Genomic DNA, 16,558 nt, shown 5'->3' on the forward strand with positions numbered 1-16,558 from the left:
GGAAAGGGGTTTTGGAAGAGGCTTTGGGACTCTTTCGGGTAGTGAAAAGCAGGGTATTAAAAAACAGCTCTCCTTTCTTGAATGCCCTAAACATAGAAAATTAGCATGTCAAGGCCTTTCCCTTGAAGCTGGTTGCTTCCTCCCCATGTCGGTGGGTCCCAAAATGGGACTTCATAATTGAAATTAATACTGGTGATGCTAAATCTTTATATTAAGGTAGGTTGACTGTGGATTTTGAATATTTTTGTGTATAATTTATTTTAAAGTGACAGGGTGTGCTTAACTGGCTACAGATTAAAGTATTTTTGTTAGTTTACACAATGTCGTTGCTTTATTATAGACCATAATTGCAACCACCGAAGAAGTAACAGAAAGCAGGATCCCGTTCAAACGGTTGCATTTAATAAATTTCAAGAAGATACGACTTTTTGCCTATTCGTTTTGTTTGCTTTCGGGTATATAGTCCCAAAATGGAGTCTGGGAATACCATCGTTCAGTGCCTTTCTTCCTGCTTTAGGTTAGGAGACCAGGAGAAATCCCTCTAAAAGAAAACCAGGCGAGAAGCCTGGGAAAAAACAGTGTTTCTACGTCACCCAGAAGTGACAGGGGGGTGTTGATGACATTGGGGGGTGATGCTCTGGTTTTTGGGCAGAACTCTATGGTAAGAAGCTAATTCCACCAGAGAATTCCCCAAAAACCAGAATGGCACCCCAATGTTACTAGTGCCCCTACATCACTTCCTGGTGATGTAGAATCATAGAATCATAGAACTAGAAGGGACCTCCTGGGTCATCTAGTCCAACCCCCTGCACTGTGCAGGACACTCACAACCCTCTCGCTCCTCCACTGTCACCTGCCACCCCCTTGAGCCTTCACAGAATCAGCCTCTCCGCCAGATGGCTCTCCAGCCTCTGTTTAAAAATCTCCAAAGAGGGAGAACCCACCACTTCCCGAGGAAGCCTGTTTCACTGAGGAACCGCTCTGACTGTCAGGAACTTCCTCCTGATGTTTAGACGGAATTTCTTTTGCACTAATTTCATCCCATTTGTTCTGTTCTGTCCCTCCGGGGCAAGAGAGAACAATTCTGCTCCATCCTCTATATGGCAGCCTTTTAAGTACTTGAAGATGGTTATCAGATCCCCTCTCAGTCGCCTCCTCTCCAGGCTAAACAGACCAGGCTCCCCCAACCTTTCCTCCTACATCTTGGTCTCCAGACCCCTCCCCATCTAACAAAAGTCAAAGCTCTGTTAGTCATAAGCCTGTCGTGACCACCTGGGAGCCCCCCCCCCCCCCGTCACTGGACTGCCAAACACAGTTCAGATTCTGCCTCAGAAGGTGATTTTGAAGGGCTTGAGATCAAGGCAAAACAGAAGTTCCCTGGCAGCTTGAAGACTAATAACAGAGTTTATTCCAGTACGGGCATTTGCGTACGACTCACTTCCTCAGACACAATGGGAAGGGGGGGGGGGACCTTTGCTTCATTTTTACAGATTACAGAAGGGGAGGACAACAGAGGGAGGAGCTGAGCCAAAAAGAGGGTATCTGAGGAAGCGCACTCTGGTGCATGAAAGCTCATACTGGAATGAGTGTTTTGTTTGACTTCCACTGTCTTCCACATGGCCACCCCACTGAAATCACGGGCCAGGTGCTTATTCTAGAATGATCACAGCGCATTCCAGACCAGATGCAGACCCCAAAGCTGCTGAGGGGGGTTTTTTGGGTGGGGGGGGGGATAGATTCCCTGCCCTTGATATGATTATGAGTTTTGGAACCTTGATTAGCACGAGGCAGCCTCTGGCTGTGATTTTTGCCTGACAGACTAATAGCTGGTCGGAGACATGACGAAAGAGCATTAATTTCCTTAATGACGGGGGCTGTTTTCTTTAATGGTCTGGAAATCTCTCTCCTGGGCTATCAGAATGTGACACGGAGCAAACCCCAGCGGGGCAGTCAGAGAAAGAGTGCGGATCGAGAAAACGACTCCCCCAGACTTTTGAACTTGGACTCCCCTTCAGCTTTTATGCTTCTTCCTGTGCGTCTCTCCCCGGCCCCGCTACCAAATTCAGCACGAAATGCCTGTGCATATATAGGCAGTCCTGGGCATACAACAGGTTCAAAGTATAAGGATTTAGGGTTGCCACCATTCCCCCCCCCCACGGGCAGGGAGTGCCACACATCTGGGCCCCACCCACCCTGCTGCCAATCAGCTGTCCAGCAGGGGCGGGACTTACCACCACGGGGTATTCTGCTGTTGTTTGCTTATGTGTTCTTATGGAATAATTTTATGATTATCCTTTTCAATTGTTTCAGTGGTGTTAAACAGTTCGGTGTAGTGGTTAAGAGCAGTGGCTTCTAATCTGCCAAGCCAGATTTGATCCCCCACTCCTCCACGTACAGCCAGCTGGGCGACCTTGGGCTAGTCACAGCCCTGATAGTGCTGTTCTTACAGAGTAGTTATGTCAGAGCTCTCTCAGGCCCACCTACCTCACAGGGTGCCTGTTGAGGGGAGTGGAAGGGAAGGAACTGTAAGCCACCTTGAGACTCCCTAGGGTAGTGAAAAGCAGGGTATAAAAACCAACTCTCCTTCCTTCCTTCCTTCCTTCCTTCCTTCCTTCCTTCCTTCCTTCCTTCCTTCCTTCCTTCCTTCCTTTTCTCTTTTAGAATCAACCTGGAGAACTTTGGAGTGCCAGTATTGGGGCTGCATTAAGACATCTCGTTGATCAGTAGGCATCCCTAGCAGTTCTGTCTCTGTTTAAACTTCTGCAGCTTCTCTTCTCACCAGGAGTAATTCTCATGGGCGGACTAAAAACCTTTTGGGAGATGACTCACACACATGAATCCTTCCACTTATGAGCTTGGGAACCACATGTGTGCACAAAGAGAGGTACTCATTCCCAAACTCTCTTAGAAAAAGATTAGAAGTCCGCACTCCTAACCACTACCCCAAGCTGGCTCTCAACTGTGTGATTGCAGGAAGGTGGCTTAAAAAAAAAAATTTAAGGATAGAAAGGTGGGAAAGAAATTCTGTTCCCTGAATCAAGCTTTTTCTCCATTGTCGTTTCTAAGCACCTACTACCTGCTGGAAGGCACCAGGAAGAGTATTAAAGAGGAATTCCAAGCATCTCCTTCCCTGACTTGATCTCTGCGGCTCCACAGCGCCACCTCAGCAGCTGGACAGAGGGAGTATTGCAGATTTCTGGTCCAACAGGATCAGGTGACCCGTAGTATCTAATAACAACTAACCTTCATCTAACTAGTTTAATTTGGCCTGCCACCAATAACGGCAACTGGTCCTCCTCACTGGTTCTGGTGTTGTTTGTGCTTTTACTGAATTATTTTATTTCTAACTGTCCCGAGTGTTTTAATGTTTTAAACATGCGCTGCCTGGATTGGGTGGGAAAGCGGCATCAAAACATTTCAATTTATTTCCACACTGCCCTTTTCTTCCCAACGGGGACCTTCCGAAGCAGTTTATATCACTAGCCTCTCCTTTGTTTTATCCTCACAACATCCCTGTGAGGTAGGTTAGGGTGAGAGACTTGCCCAAGGTCACCCGGTGAGCTTCCATGTCACAAGAAAGGATTCGAACCCAGGTCTCCAAGATACGAATCCGACACCTTTAACCACCACACCGCACCAGCTCCCTAATTAAATAAATAAATAAAGTATTATATCTCACCTGCTCAATGGGAGCAAAATCAGCTACGGCTCTTGTGATATTTTTCCTGGAAAGCCAGACTGTGCCTCCTTCGTTACCCTTCCTCCCCATTAACCGCTCCTACAAAGGAAAGCCCCAAGATGCACAGCATGCTACGAAACGGCCCCTGCAGCCTGAGCGTAACTGTCTGGCACATCTATGTGCACCCCTGGATAACCCAATTCAAGGAGTCTCCACTCTTCCTCCACGTGCAAGCAGATGGACGACCTTGGGCTAGTCACCATTCTCTTGGAGCCGTTCTTGCCGTGCAGTTCTCTCAGAGCTCCCTCAGCCCCACGTGCCTCACAGGGTGTCTGTTGCGGAGAGAGGAAGGGAAAGGTGTTTGCAGGCTATTTGGGAGCTCCTTCAGGTAGTGAAAAGTAAGGTATAAAACCCAGCTCTTCTTCTTTTTCTTCTTTTAACAAGAGGACATCTGGGAAGGAATTAAATCATAGCGTCGCCGTAAGTCAGAAACAGCTGGTCAGAACTTCACGAAGGCCAAGAGCTCAGTTGGACACAGTGGGTTGGGACAGTGTCCCTGGACACTTCGGGGTTGGGGTGATGACCAGTGCAGGCCCTTGGGGCATGTCCAGCAATCCACGGGGACCACGGCCACAGTCTTCTTCCAGGTGTGGCCGTGTCTGTCCAGCTTCTGACCATCATGTCCCCATCCCCCACCAGGGCAGCCGAAGCGGCCTGCTGGAATCGGGCCAGCCAGAAGGCGGACAGTGCAGGGGTTCTGGCAGCACTGTTTATGGTCATGACTTAATTGCTCAAGCGCTGATTAATATACAGGACTCGCCTTTGCAGCCACATGCAAATAGCCTGCCAGGGGAACTCCTCCAAGGCCGGGTGGGAGGGCTGCCTGCCAGCCGGGTATCCTGTCGGTCCCAGAAGCAGGATGGGATGGTTAAGAAAGAGGGCCACATTTTAGCTCGATTAGGATTTAGCTGTAATATTTGTAACTCATGAAAATCGTCTTTAGGCCTTCTGCACCCTCTGAATAAAAAATGAAATGATTTATCTATAGATTTGGGGAAGGGGGGAAATATGAAATGATCGGGGGGGGGGATGTGGTTTTAAAGGTTTTACACATTATAATGTCATCCATGTTCGTCTGATTGATAACCGTCATAGGTAAGATGGGGAAACTTTTTATTTCTATTTTATTTCTCTTCCTTTTGTCCTTTTTTTCCCTTAAGAAGAAGGAGTTGGTTCTTAGATGCCACTTTTTCTCTACCCGCACGAGTCTCAAAGTGGCTTCCAGTCACCTTCCCTTTCCTCTCCCCTCAACAGACACCCTGTGAGGGAGGGGAGGCCGAGAGAGCTCTAGAAGAACTGCTCTATGAGAATGGCTGTATCAGGGCCTTAATGAGCCTAAGGCCACCCAACTGGCTGCACATGGAGAAGCAGGGAATCGAACCCAGCTCGCCAGATTAGAAGTCTGCGCTCCTAACCACCACCCCACACTGGCTTACAACAAAAAAGAAGGATGGAAGAAGAGAGTGAAGGGGAAAATCAGTGAGTATTGTGAGGGTGGAGTCACAGAAACAGGCAGGCAAGATGGTTCATGAATGGGTGTTGCCAACCTCCTGGAGGGAGCCAGTATTACTACTGATCCCCAGACTACAGAGATCCGTTTCCCTGGAGAAATAGAGGGTGGACCCAATGGCATTATACCCCCCCAAACTCTGCCTTCTGTAGGGGGGGGAGAGGTTGTGGGGAGAGGTCCAAGGTCACCCAGCTGGCTGCATGTGGAAGAGTGGAAAATCGAACCCGGCTCTCCAGATTGGGGGCTGCCGCTCTTCACCACTAGACCGTGCTGGCTCTCGCGCTGGTCAGAGCATCCTGCAAGTGGACACGGATTCGTTTTTCTCTTTAATTCTCTCCCACCTCTGCTTCCAGCAGCCTCCTCTTGAGGTTTTCAGCTGCAGCATCCAAGCATGAGTCTCCCTGAGAGAAGGCAATTGGGGGGAGGGCACGTCACTCCCCAGAGAGGTTGGATGCATTTCGGGACAAAGAGCATCTAAATAGAGAGGAGAGGGCTGGCGGGGGAGGGGTGGGAATCCACATGGAGCAAAGAGAACAGGGGCGACCCTGCAAAGTTCTTCCAGAGCCCAAGCCATTTCTGTTGCTGCCTTTTGGGGAGTGGTCCTCTGCTGCCACCTGGTGCCAGCTCAGCATTAAGACAGGGATGTAGTGCAGAGGGGCTGTTGCTTTCCCCTTTCGCATAGGATAGATTCACGACAACCGAGGCCATCTAGTCTCACCCCCTGCTCAGTGCAGAATCAGCCTCAAGCATCCAGGAGAAGGATCTGTCCAGCTGCTGCCTGAAGACGTCCTGTGAGGGGGAGCTCCCCACCTCCTTAGGCAGCCCCTTCCCCTGCTGAACTAGACTCCTAGAATCCTAGAGTGGGAAGGGGCCATGAAGGCCATCTAGTCCCACCCCATGCTCAGTGCAGGATCAGCCTCCAGCATCCAGGAGAAGGATCTGTCCAGCCGCTGCTTGAAGACGGCCAGTGAGGGGGAGCTCCCCACCTCCTTAGGCAGCCCATTCCCCTGCTGAACTAGACTCCTAGAATCCTAGAGTGGGAAGGGGCCATGAAGGCCATCTAGTCCCACCCCATGCTCAGTGCAGGATCAGCCTCCAGCATCCAGGAGAAGGATCTGTCCAGCCGCTGCTTGAAGACGGCCAGTGAGGGGGAGCTCCCCACCTCCTTAGGCAGCCCCTTCCCCTGCTGAACTAGACTCCTAGAATCCTAGAGTGGGAAGGGGCCATGAAGGCCATCTAGTCCCACCCCATGCTCAGTGCAGGATCAGACTCCAGCATCCAGGAGAAGGATCTGTCCAGCCGCTGCTTGAAGACGGCCAGTGAGGGGGAGCTCCCCACCTCCTTAGGCAGCCCCTTCCCCTGCTGAACTAGACTCCTAGAATCCTAGAGTGGGAAGGGGCCATGAAGGCCATCTAGTCCCACCCCATGCTCAGTGCAGGATCAGCCTCCAGCATCCAGGAGAAGGATCTGTCCAGCCGCTGCTTGAAGACGGCCAGTGAGGGGGAGCTCCCCACCTCCTGAGGCAGCCCCTTCCCCTGCTGAACTAGACTCCTAGAATCCTAGAGTGGGAAGGGGCCATGCAGGCCATCTAGTCCCACCCCCTGCTCAGTGCAGGATCAGCCTGAAGCATCCAGGAGAAGGATCTGTCCAGCTTCTGCCTGAAGACCACCAGTGAGGGGGAGCTCCCCACCTCCTGAGGCAGCCCCTTCCACTGCTGAACTAGACTCATTCCAAACACTGCAATATCATCATCCTTCCCCCACCCTTTTCCTTTGAGGATTTTTAAAACCATTCTCAGTTGAGCTGCAGGACTTGCTCTCGCCTCTCTTCTTTGCACAGGGGTTTCTCTTCTAAATAAATCTATTTTATTCCTTAAGTGGCTGGTGTTTGGTGCCTCCTTTCCATATTTAAGCTCCCCCAGCACTTTAGATCATGGATTCCCAGACCAGGATAGTTATGTTCTGAAATTCACTGGGAGAGAGCTCCAAAGGAAGCTGCCATCAAGTTTCCTTTGGAACTGCTATCAACTACTTTGGGGGAGGTTGGTTTTGGTTTGGGAAAGAGAGAAAGGCGAAGGTGGCATGATATGTCAGGTCCCCAGGTGAGTTCTGGATTGTGCCAGGCCTGGCTTTCTCCTTCCTTGCCCTTTGATGGTCCCAATCCACAGTGGGCAGGTGAGCCAGTGGCCAATCTTTGCAGTAGCCACTCCCACTCAAAGGGAGAGCCGGCAGGTCTGCGGATCACCCGCAGGAGGTTACGACCTGCCATGAGTTCGGGGAGAGTCCATTCCCGAGGATGCCGCGCTCTGCCGCCAGCCCCGGATTCAGTGTGCAGAAAAAGCTGATTGCCCTAGAACAGGAGTTATTGCATTTGCGAGCATCAGGAGGACAGCATCCCCCGCAGGGCTGTCGTGAGCAAAGAAGGAAGGAGGGCAGACACACAAAGGCCTTGAAGGAACAGGAGGACAGAGATTGTTATGGGATTCTTTGGCCACCAGCGAGGTGGAGCAGTTAGAGCAGGGGTAGTCAAACTGCGGCCCTCCAGATGTCCATGGACTACAATTCCCATGAGCCCCTGCGATAACGCTGGCAGGGGCTCATGGAAATTGTAGTCCATGGATATCTGGAGGGCCACTGACTACCCCTGGGTAAGAGGGTCAGATGAGGATCTGAGAGTGCCAGGTTCAAATCCTCACTCCGCCATGGGAGGGTTGCCATGGGAGGCTCAGCCTGTCCTACCTTACAGGGTGGTTGTTGGGAGAGTAAAACTGAAATTTTTGTTGTGATGGGGATGGTCCATCGATCGGCTCAGAGCAGCCTCTCAACTTTTTTACCATTCAGAAACCCCTGCACGCTTGGAGGAACCTCGTAATCGTGCAGAATATGGTTGGGAAGCATCGCTGTGGACACGCCCACCCGGGGGCCATAACCTCCCCACCCCCTCCAGGCCCATCATTGGCCATTTGGGGAGAAGGGGTGGGTCGACATGCCCACATACGGTCATCTCACCAGATAAACGTTTATCAAATTGTGAAAAGGTATAAAAACTTCATTCCCTCCCACCCATCTGGGGAAACCCGTCCAGGGCCATCGAGAAACTCCGCATGAGACAGCCTGCTCTAAAGCCCCTGGCGGCTGTTATTATATTGTGCAGAACCTCGCTTAGATTTGGATCCTTTCACCGATTTATACTGCGGTGCTATTTTTGTGGTTTGCTCCGGAGCAAGAACGAGTTGATCGGGAAGCAGGGGAATGAATGCTCTGTGACGCATCAGAACCTTCGACCCTGGGAAAACGAAATGCTCACTGCTCTGTATTTAAATAAGAAAAAGCCCTTTATTCCATAGTTACCCTTCAGAAGGGGGGGGGAGTGAGTGAGGTCTTAGGGCTCCCAACCTCTTCCTGTGGAAGGCACGGGTGGCAGAAAGATCCGGAGAAATGACCTGACCGGTCCCCAAAGTGAGGAACACCCAGGCCTAGACTACCCGGAGTGTGCAGAGAGAAGGCCAGAGACATCTTGTGCAGGCAGACCCCGAGCCACCTTTTGGCTCCTAACAGCTGATGGTCACGATCCGGGCAAGGCAGCTGTCGCAGAGAGGAGCCTCCCGGTTAGTCAAGGACTAAGGCCGTTATGATTTCTGCAAAGGGGCCCAAAAGGAAGCCCCCTTTCTGCAGCCGGGGTTGGAACGTTTGCGTACCTCATCTGTGCGCGCAGATGCCTAAGTCAGCGTTTTTAAATTCTGGGATCTTCCAGCAAGAATCTGGAGAAATGGAAGGAAGCAAAGAAACAGAGAGAGAGAGAGAGAGAGAGAGAGAGAGAGAGAGAGAGAGAGAGAGAGACTGTGGGGCTGACAGCACTCGTCAGAGGCCCCGATCCTGGCACTGCTGGAAATCTAGGGTTGCCAGTCCCCAGGTGAGACCTGGAGCTCTCCCACTTTTGCAGCTGACCTCTAGACTACAAAGTTCAGAAGAGAGAAAAGTGTGTGTGTGGGGGGGGGCTGTATCCCCCCTATCACTAGCCAACAGAGTCTCAAAGCAGCACACAATCGCCTTCCCTTCCTCTCCCCGCAGCAGACACCTTGTGAGGTGGGTGAGGCTGAGAGAAATCAGGGAGAACTAGGACTGGCCCAAGATCACCTGGCGGGCTGCATGTGGAGGAGGAATGGGGAATCAAACCCAGTTCTCCAGATTAGAGACCACCAATCTTAGCCACTACACCACGCTGGCTGGGTGAGCTCTGAGAGAACTGGGACTGGCCCAAGGCCACCCAACTGGATGCATATGGAGGAGGAATCTAACTCTGTTCTCCAGATTAGACACCACCACACTATGCTGGCTCTCAGATCCCTTCAGAAAATGGCACCCATGGAGTGGGAACTCTGTGGCACCATATCCAGCTGAGATCCCTTCCTTCCCCAAACCCCACCCTCCCTGGGATTCCCTCCCAAAATCCTGAGATATTTCCCAAACCACAGCTGGCAACCCAGGGCTTTCAGTTCTTGCTGGCCTCTTGGAGCTTCCAGAGCCCACCGCAGGGAGCAAGCAAACTGAACAGACCACCCGAGAGGCAATTCCCCCCAGAACAGCTGGCTGCAGCGCCTAAGGCTGGTCAGTCCTGGAGCGCAATCCTTGGATCGTGCCCTTCCATTGGAGCTCTGGGAAATGTTGCCGCACTTCTCCCCTGCAATCTTGCGAGTGGGTCAACGTGCTTCTCCTGGGAAAGCTGGGTCTGGTCGAGATTTTGATGTGAAATCCCCCCCACACACAAATTTCCCCAGAGTTGCACTTCCTCCTTTACCAGTAACAGGAGGGAACGCCTGCCCTATGCATCCCTGAGAAGAAAGGTGTGGCTCACAGATGTGGCTTCGGGAAAGCATTGCTTCCATAGCACATAGAGTCATAGAATCACAGCGTTGAAAGGGACCTCCTGGGTCATCTAGTCCAACCCCCTGCACTGTGCAGGACACTCACAACCCTCTCGCTCCTCCACTGTCACCTGCCACCCCCTGAGAGGCATTCACAGAATCAGCCTCTCCATCAGATGGCTCTACAGCCTCTGCTTAAAAACCTCCAAAGATGGAGACCCCACCACCTCTCGAGGAAGCTGGCAGAAGCATCATCTACCTGGTTCCCACGCTCTCTCCATGCTGCCAGCCCCCAGCAGGAGCCGAGAGCAAACAACTCTTCCTCCTCCCACTCACCGTTCTGCCAGGCTCCCAAATCCTCAGCTAACCCAACACTGTTCTTTGCAAGCATTGGCAGCAAAGACAGGAGGAAGCTGTGCAAGGGAACCAGGGCAACACCCGTGCGCATGAAGGAGAGGGAGGGCCACTGGTTGGCATGGCTGCCAGCTCCAGGTTAGGAAACCCCTGGAGATTTTGGGGGGAAGGCACGATCTGGGGAGGAGTGGCACTGTAGAGTCTCCAAAGCATACAATTTCTCCAGTGGAACTGATCTCTGGGGATGCCCTGTAATTCTGGGAGAGCTCCAGGGCCCACCTGGAGGTTGGCAACCCAACTGGTAGGCCAAGGGGGTTTGTTGCAAGGATTCGTGTGCAGGGGGCTGGGCTGCCTTCTGCAGGATGAGGTGCACAAAATTCACGGTCCACAGGCACAGTGACAGACGTCGCCACCAGAGGACGCCGTACCCTTTGGGAAAACGGCCTCAAGCCCCACGTGACCTCACGGCAGCCACGAGCACGATCCGGCACCTGAGCTCCCTCAGGGGAGGAGGAAAGGGGGTCATCCCGTGAGGTTGTGCAAAACAAGGAGGTAGTTAGTCACAGTCATGATCACAGCCATGTTCTCTGTAAACCTGCAGTCGTAGGGGGTCTAGACGGCGGAAGCCACGGACAACGATCCACGAGCCTGGCGTGACGAACTTTCTGCCGTGGCGGCTGGGCAAAGACCCTCGATGACAGCTCCGTACCGATTTCTCGGGCTGCCTCCCTCCCCAACCCCCCCTTCTTCGTTGTAGGCAAAACCAGTCCCCTATTATAAAAAATTATTGTCTTTGGTAACAAACAATAACAATAACAATAATCCCTGCGTCGGACGCAGTAGTGCAAATGAGGAGGAAGAAGAAGGTCCACCAAGCGTCCGCTGGATTCCTCGTCTTCACCGTTGTCATTTCTGAAAGCGCCGGGACACCGACTGGACTTTCAAGCCCGGAACAGGCCTGGGGGAGAAGGAGGAAGCCTGTAAGTCAGAGGCCAGGAGGAATCACACTAACTTGCCATATGTCTCCTGAACCTGCCTGGCCACTACGGCCATCTTTGCAGGCCCTGCTTTGCGTGTCCCGCCTCCTGAGGTTAGGCTGGTGGCGCCTCATTGGTCTTAACCAGGGGTAGTCAAACTGCGGCCCTCCAGATGTCCATGGACTACAATTCCCAGGGGCTGGCAGGGGCTCCTGGGAAATGTAGTCCATGGACATCTGAAGGGCCACAGTTTGACTACCCCTGGTCTTAACGATGCACGTTTTTTCCAGGGGAGGGGGATTGCATTTAATGGTTTTTAAAATCTGATTTTATCCTGTAGGTTTTAAATTGTTAGACATCTCGGTGGCCCTTGTAAGGGCAGAAATGCTTGATAAGAAATCACTAACAATAGTGATTTTGTAAATTTTGTAAATAACAACGACAATAATAATAGTGATCATAACAGAGTCAGACTGATGTCTATCAAGCTAGCTACAAATTTTGTAAATAATAATAATAATAATAATAATAATAATAATAATAATAATAATAATAATAATAATAATAATAGACCAAAGTCTATCAAGCCAACTGCTGTCAATTCTAAAGGCCAAAAACGAAACAACAGCAACTTGTAGTTCCCTTAAAACTTTAGAGCCCAACGAAATTTCCAAGGGACGAGCATTCGAGCGCCAAAGCCCCCTTTGACGGTTCCCATTCAGCAGCCTCTTCTAAATACGGATCTGCTTTGAGCAGCATCTGTTAAATATTTTTCACACCTCTTGAACAAAAGCCCTGTTTTCACACTTGAAAAGCTGAGAATTCCTCGTGGGGCTGGGCGGGAAGGAGAGGCGCTTGGCGAAGAGCACCTGCTTTTCCATCTGCCAGCGGCCTCACAGCGTGGATGGAGAAGACGGAAGGGGAAGAGAACGCCCGATATTTTTAAATTTATTTTATCAATTCCATTTATAGGCTGCCCATTCTACAAACGCGTCCAGCACTGCTAACGACGACGAAACAAGAATAAATACCAATAATAATTCCCATGAGCCCCTGTGAGCAGCATCATGCTGGCAGGGGCTCATGGGCATCGTAGTTAATTGTTAATCATACGGTGTCTGTAGTGTAGGCAGAAGATCCGGGGATTGTCCGGCAGCCCGGCAAGAGACGTTCGGAGGTGGTGGGCCACTGCCTGCCTCCATGTCATGCCCGCTTGGAGGAACTGCCACCCAAATCCTTGGAGGTCTCCCACCCAACAACGAGCCAGGGATGGCCCTGAGGTCTGATGGGTTTGAGCTTGGCTGGGCTCTCCAGGTCAGGGCCCCAGAGTCAGTAAAGTTCCCTCCATCACGGTCAGTAAACTGGCTGCAGCTCTTCGAAGCTCAGGCAAAGGTCATTTGCATCCCTTACCACCCAATCCTTACTGGATATACCACCAAATCCTTACTGGATATACTGGGAATTGAACCTGGGACCTTCCCTATGCCAAGTGGGTGCTTTACCACTGAGCCATGAACCCTCCCCAAATAGACCGAACAATGAAAGATCGTCGCATCATCTGTGGCTAGAGCTGGGTTTCAGAGGGTTGCCCGGCTGATCTGCCCTTGAAAAGCTAGATTCGAATCCAGGGGCACGTGGGAGACCGACGAGATTTCCAGAATACACGCTTTGGAGAATTCATCCGAGAGGAATGTTTGTACTTGTACCCTAACAAAGGGCGCTTTTGACTCTCGAAAGCTCTGAGATCACGTTGGTTTCCAAGGAGCTCCTGGATACGAAACGTGCTCTGCTGATGGAGCCAGAGTCCTGGAGACAAAGCTCTGACTTGAAGCTCCTCCTTTTGCGAGGAGATCTGCCTGCCCCCAAAAAGCACCCCCCCGTGGGGGGTGGCCCCTCGTAGGCGGTTCCCCATGCCAAGGGGCTACACGGTATCCCGTGAACATCTGTGAAATTTTAGGTGGCTTTCCTTTCTTCTCTGAGTCTGTAATCCCATGGTTTGGGGCCCCGCCACATGCATTATACCAGGGGTAGTCAAACTGTGGCCCTCCAGATGTCCATGGACCACAATTCCCAGGAGCCCCTGCCAGCGAACGCCACCTTCAGCTGAGTCACAACACTCTATGGCAGGGGTAGTCAAACTGCGGCCCTCCAGATGTCCATGGACTACAGTTCACAGGAGCCCCAGCCAGCGAATGCTGGCAGGGGCTCCTGGGAATTGTAGTCCATGGACATCTGGAGGGCCGCAGTTTGACTACCCCTGCATTATACAATCCTCTTGTGCACATAATACCAATCTGAGCTCAACATTCTCCCGTTCAGCAATCCCGTTTGGCGCACTGTTCGTTACTCGTATTATAGCGCACGATATCGCATTATGCAACCTGCTTTGAGTCTCAGTGGGAAAAGGAGGCTGCAAGCGCAGCACATAAAATGAATCGATAAAACGAACCAGTCTCCATGCAAATGCTAAATCTAAATCCGGCCCCAAGTGCAAGCAGGGGAACATCAGTGGATCACAAAAGGGGTCTCTCATAAGGGGATGCTCACCTCTGTGGGGGCGCCGATTTGTGTGTGTGGGGGGGAGAGAACAGAGATGCTACCTAAGCAGTCTGGATTCACAGTTCTATGCTGCCGCTGCTTGACATTACTACAAAAATCTTTCCAAAATGCTAACCTTTCTGGATGCTTCAAGATTTGGGGACTTCAAGACCCAAACCCCTCTCCAGCTTTACGATAAAACCTTCAAGACCCTCCAAGCGAATCACCTGCTGGGTCCACTATGCACATGTTGGAAAATGCACTTCCCGTGCACTATAGAAGTAGATTATCCTGTTCCCCACAGGAAAATCCAGCTGAAGGAGCACACTGAAAGTGCATGTGCACCCAAGGCTAAGAAAAATATATAACATTCTCTGAATGTGTGCTCTGTATATTGAATGGATTTGCAACCACTGAGGAAGATTTGCAACCACTGAGGAAGACTGTCGAAGCTGAAACACATCCGGTTCCATTTGGTTCATAGGAATCTTTGCCAATTGTACACTCTGACATTCAGACCCATTAATGCAGGGGTAGTCAACCTGTGGTCCTCCAGATGTTCATGGACTACAATTCCCATGAGCCCCTGCCAGCATTTGCTGTCCATGAACATCTGGAGGACCACAGGTTGACTACCCCTGCATTAATGTTCTTAATTTTATATGTTCATGCTATATAACAAATAATAACTGTTTGTTGTACTTTGACCCTTCTGGTGCAAATTACTACACCCAAGCTGTACAATAAATAGATAAATAATAGTACTTTTATCTCAGCACGGTCCCCTCCCTCTGCGCCGTTTCTCTGCTCCCCACCGAGGATCGCTGGCCAGCTTACCTGAGCGGCTTGGAGACAGGGCTCGGGTGACCAAGACCTGCCGGCTTGAAGTTGGCAGGAGGCACCATGACCAGCAAGGCCTGTCCCGGGGCCGATGGCCGCTCCTTCGCCAGAAGGGGGTTCCCTGGCAGAGGCCTGCGAGGTGCCCGCTGGCTTTCGCTGACCTAGTGGGGAAGAAAACGGGACAAGACGGCATCATTCCCCCTGTTGGATTAAAATCTCTCTGCTCCAGGATGGCTCGCCGAAGCACACCGGAGAGTGCATCCCTAGTTGGAATCCCTGGAGATCCCCAGGCCCCACCTGGAGGTTGACAATGCTAGCCCTAAGGGGCTCAGATATTGGGGGGCACGTTACCATGTCAGGATGCAAAAATTCCTGGGGTCCTGGACCTCAGGAAGGGATAACACTGTACAGCCCACCCTCCAAAGTAGCCATTTACTCCAAGGAAACTGCTCCCAATCCTCTGGAGGTCCTTGCAATTCGCAGAGATCTCCACACGCAACCCCGGAGGCCAAGAATTGGGGAACTGGCCACACTCACCAAAGGGGTCCGGACGGGACTCCTGGGAAGGGGCTTCTTCGGCGGGGGCAGCTTGTTCTGGGGGCTGAGGGGGGCTTTGGAGGGAACCGCCGGCGATCTATGCATGGGCAGAGGGGGAGGCCGGCAGGGCTTGGGGTCTTTGGGAACCGGAGCCGCCGGGCCGGGCGCGGGGCAGAGCGGGTGGACAATGTTGACGGGCTGAGAGGCGCTTTGGAGAGGGCTGGCCTTGGGCGGGAAGATGCTCCGCGTCACCTGCAGGGAGGACAGAACCAGGAGGCAAATGCTCTTCCGCCCCTCCCGCTCGGGGAAGTGGGGAAGTGGTTGCGTCAGGATCGCGAGGAGGAGACTTACTTGACGAGAATGACTGCCCACAGCTTTACTGGAGGAGGAGGAGGAGGAGGAGACGTCTTGCAAAGTGAAGGCCGAGTTGGAATGCCCCGCCGTGGTCTTCCGCCGGGCACTTCCGTTCCTGCCGGGGAACACAAAGGGGAAACTGAGGCAAGGGGAATGCCACCGCCGGTTCTGAATAGGACTCTGCCCGCAATAAAGGGCGGGGTGAGGTACCTAGAAAGCACCCCCACCCAGTCTGCCCCCCCCCCCACTTCTCACTTGTAGGTTTCTTGGCTCTTCCTGAGGCCTTTGATCCACTTGTTGAGGAGGGAATTCTGCCGCCGGTGGCAGAAATACAACCCGAGAGCCGAAGCTGCCAAGATGAGGCCGAAGACGAGCAGCAGAGCCAGCAAAATGGCTTCATGGTCTATGGGGAGACGAACAGAGGCAGGGGGGGATGTTGAGGCCAAACCGACAGAGCACCCCGGGGCGTCCTGCGTGCCCAGGCTGAGCCAGCTTCAAGGGCGGGCACAATGGGGCTCCTCCTGAGGCCCCACAGCACCCGCCCACACTATTCCTGCGAGGCACCAAAGGTTTCTAGAAAGCCCTGGTAGGTTGGGAGGGCTGCCTGACCCCTGACCCCTCACCCCCCGCCCCCGGGCCACACAGACATGGCAAACGCCGCACTCACTGTCGTATTGGACGGGGCCACTGTCCACGCTGCCCCCCAGGCCCGGCTTGTCGCAGAACGGAGGAGCCCAGCCTGCGTCGCAGTGGCAGTGTACGTTGCTGTTGCAGACCTGGAAGAATGGAAAGCCATTTCCTGCATTCAGCTGGGGGCTGGTCTAGATGACTCTGGGGGGCCTTTT

At 52.3% G+C, this 16,558-nt stretch overlaps 1 protein-coding gene across 2 annotated transcripts in view; it reads right to left on the reverse strand.

Annotated features, from left to right (window-relative positions):
- Positions 1 to 8,564: 8,564 nt before the first annotated feature.
- ADAM33 (ADAM metallopeptidase domain 33) overlaps positions 8,565 to 16,558 on the reverse strand; it is a 53,296-nt gene continuing 45,302 nt past the window's right edge. Inside the window, exons 18-24 of one of the 2 annotated variants that reach the window (XR_013224995.1) lie at positions 16,381 to 16,489; positions 15,969 to 16,116; positions 15,711 to 15,828; positions 15,360 to 15,611; positions 14,820 to 14,983; positions 9,446 to 11,425; positions 8,565 to 9,298 (exon numbers count right to left, since the gene is read on the reverse strand). Coding sequence is in view for 1 of the 2 variants with exons in the window: in XM_077301227.1 (XP_077157342.1) it covers positions 11,374 to 11,425; positions 14,820 to 14,983; positions 15,360 to 15,611; positions 15,711 to 15,828; positions 15,969 to 16,116; positions 16,381 to 16,489 (843 nt within the window). In the remaining variant the exon portion in view is untranslated. Of the gene's footprint in view, positions 11,426 to 14,819; positions 14,984 to 15,359; positions 15,612 to 15,710; positions 15,829 to 15,968; positions 16,117 to 16,380; positions 16,490 to 16,558 lie in introns of both variants that reach the window. The other variant, XM_077301227.1, reaches the window with a different exon arrangement.

The sequence above is a fragment of the Paroedura picta genome, chromosome 10 (genome assembly GCF_049243985.1).
Source record: "Paroedura picta isolate Pp20150507F chromosome 10, Ppicta_v3.0, whole genome shotgun sequence".
Classification (NCBI taxonomy): Eukaryota; Metazoa; Chordata; class Lepidosauria; order Squamata; family Gekkonidae; genus Paroedura; species Paroedura picta.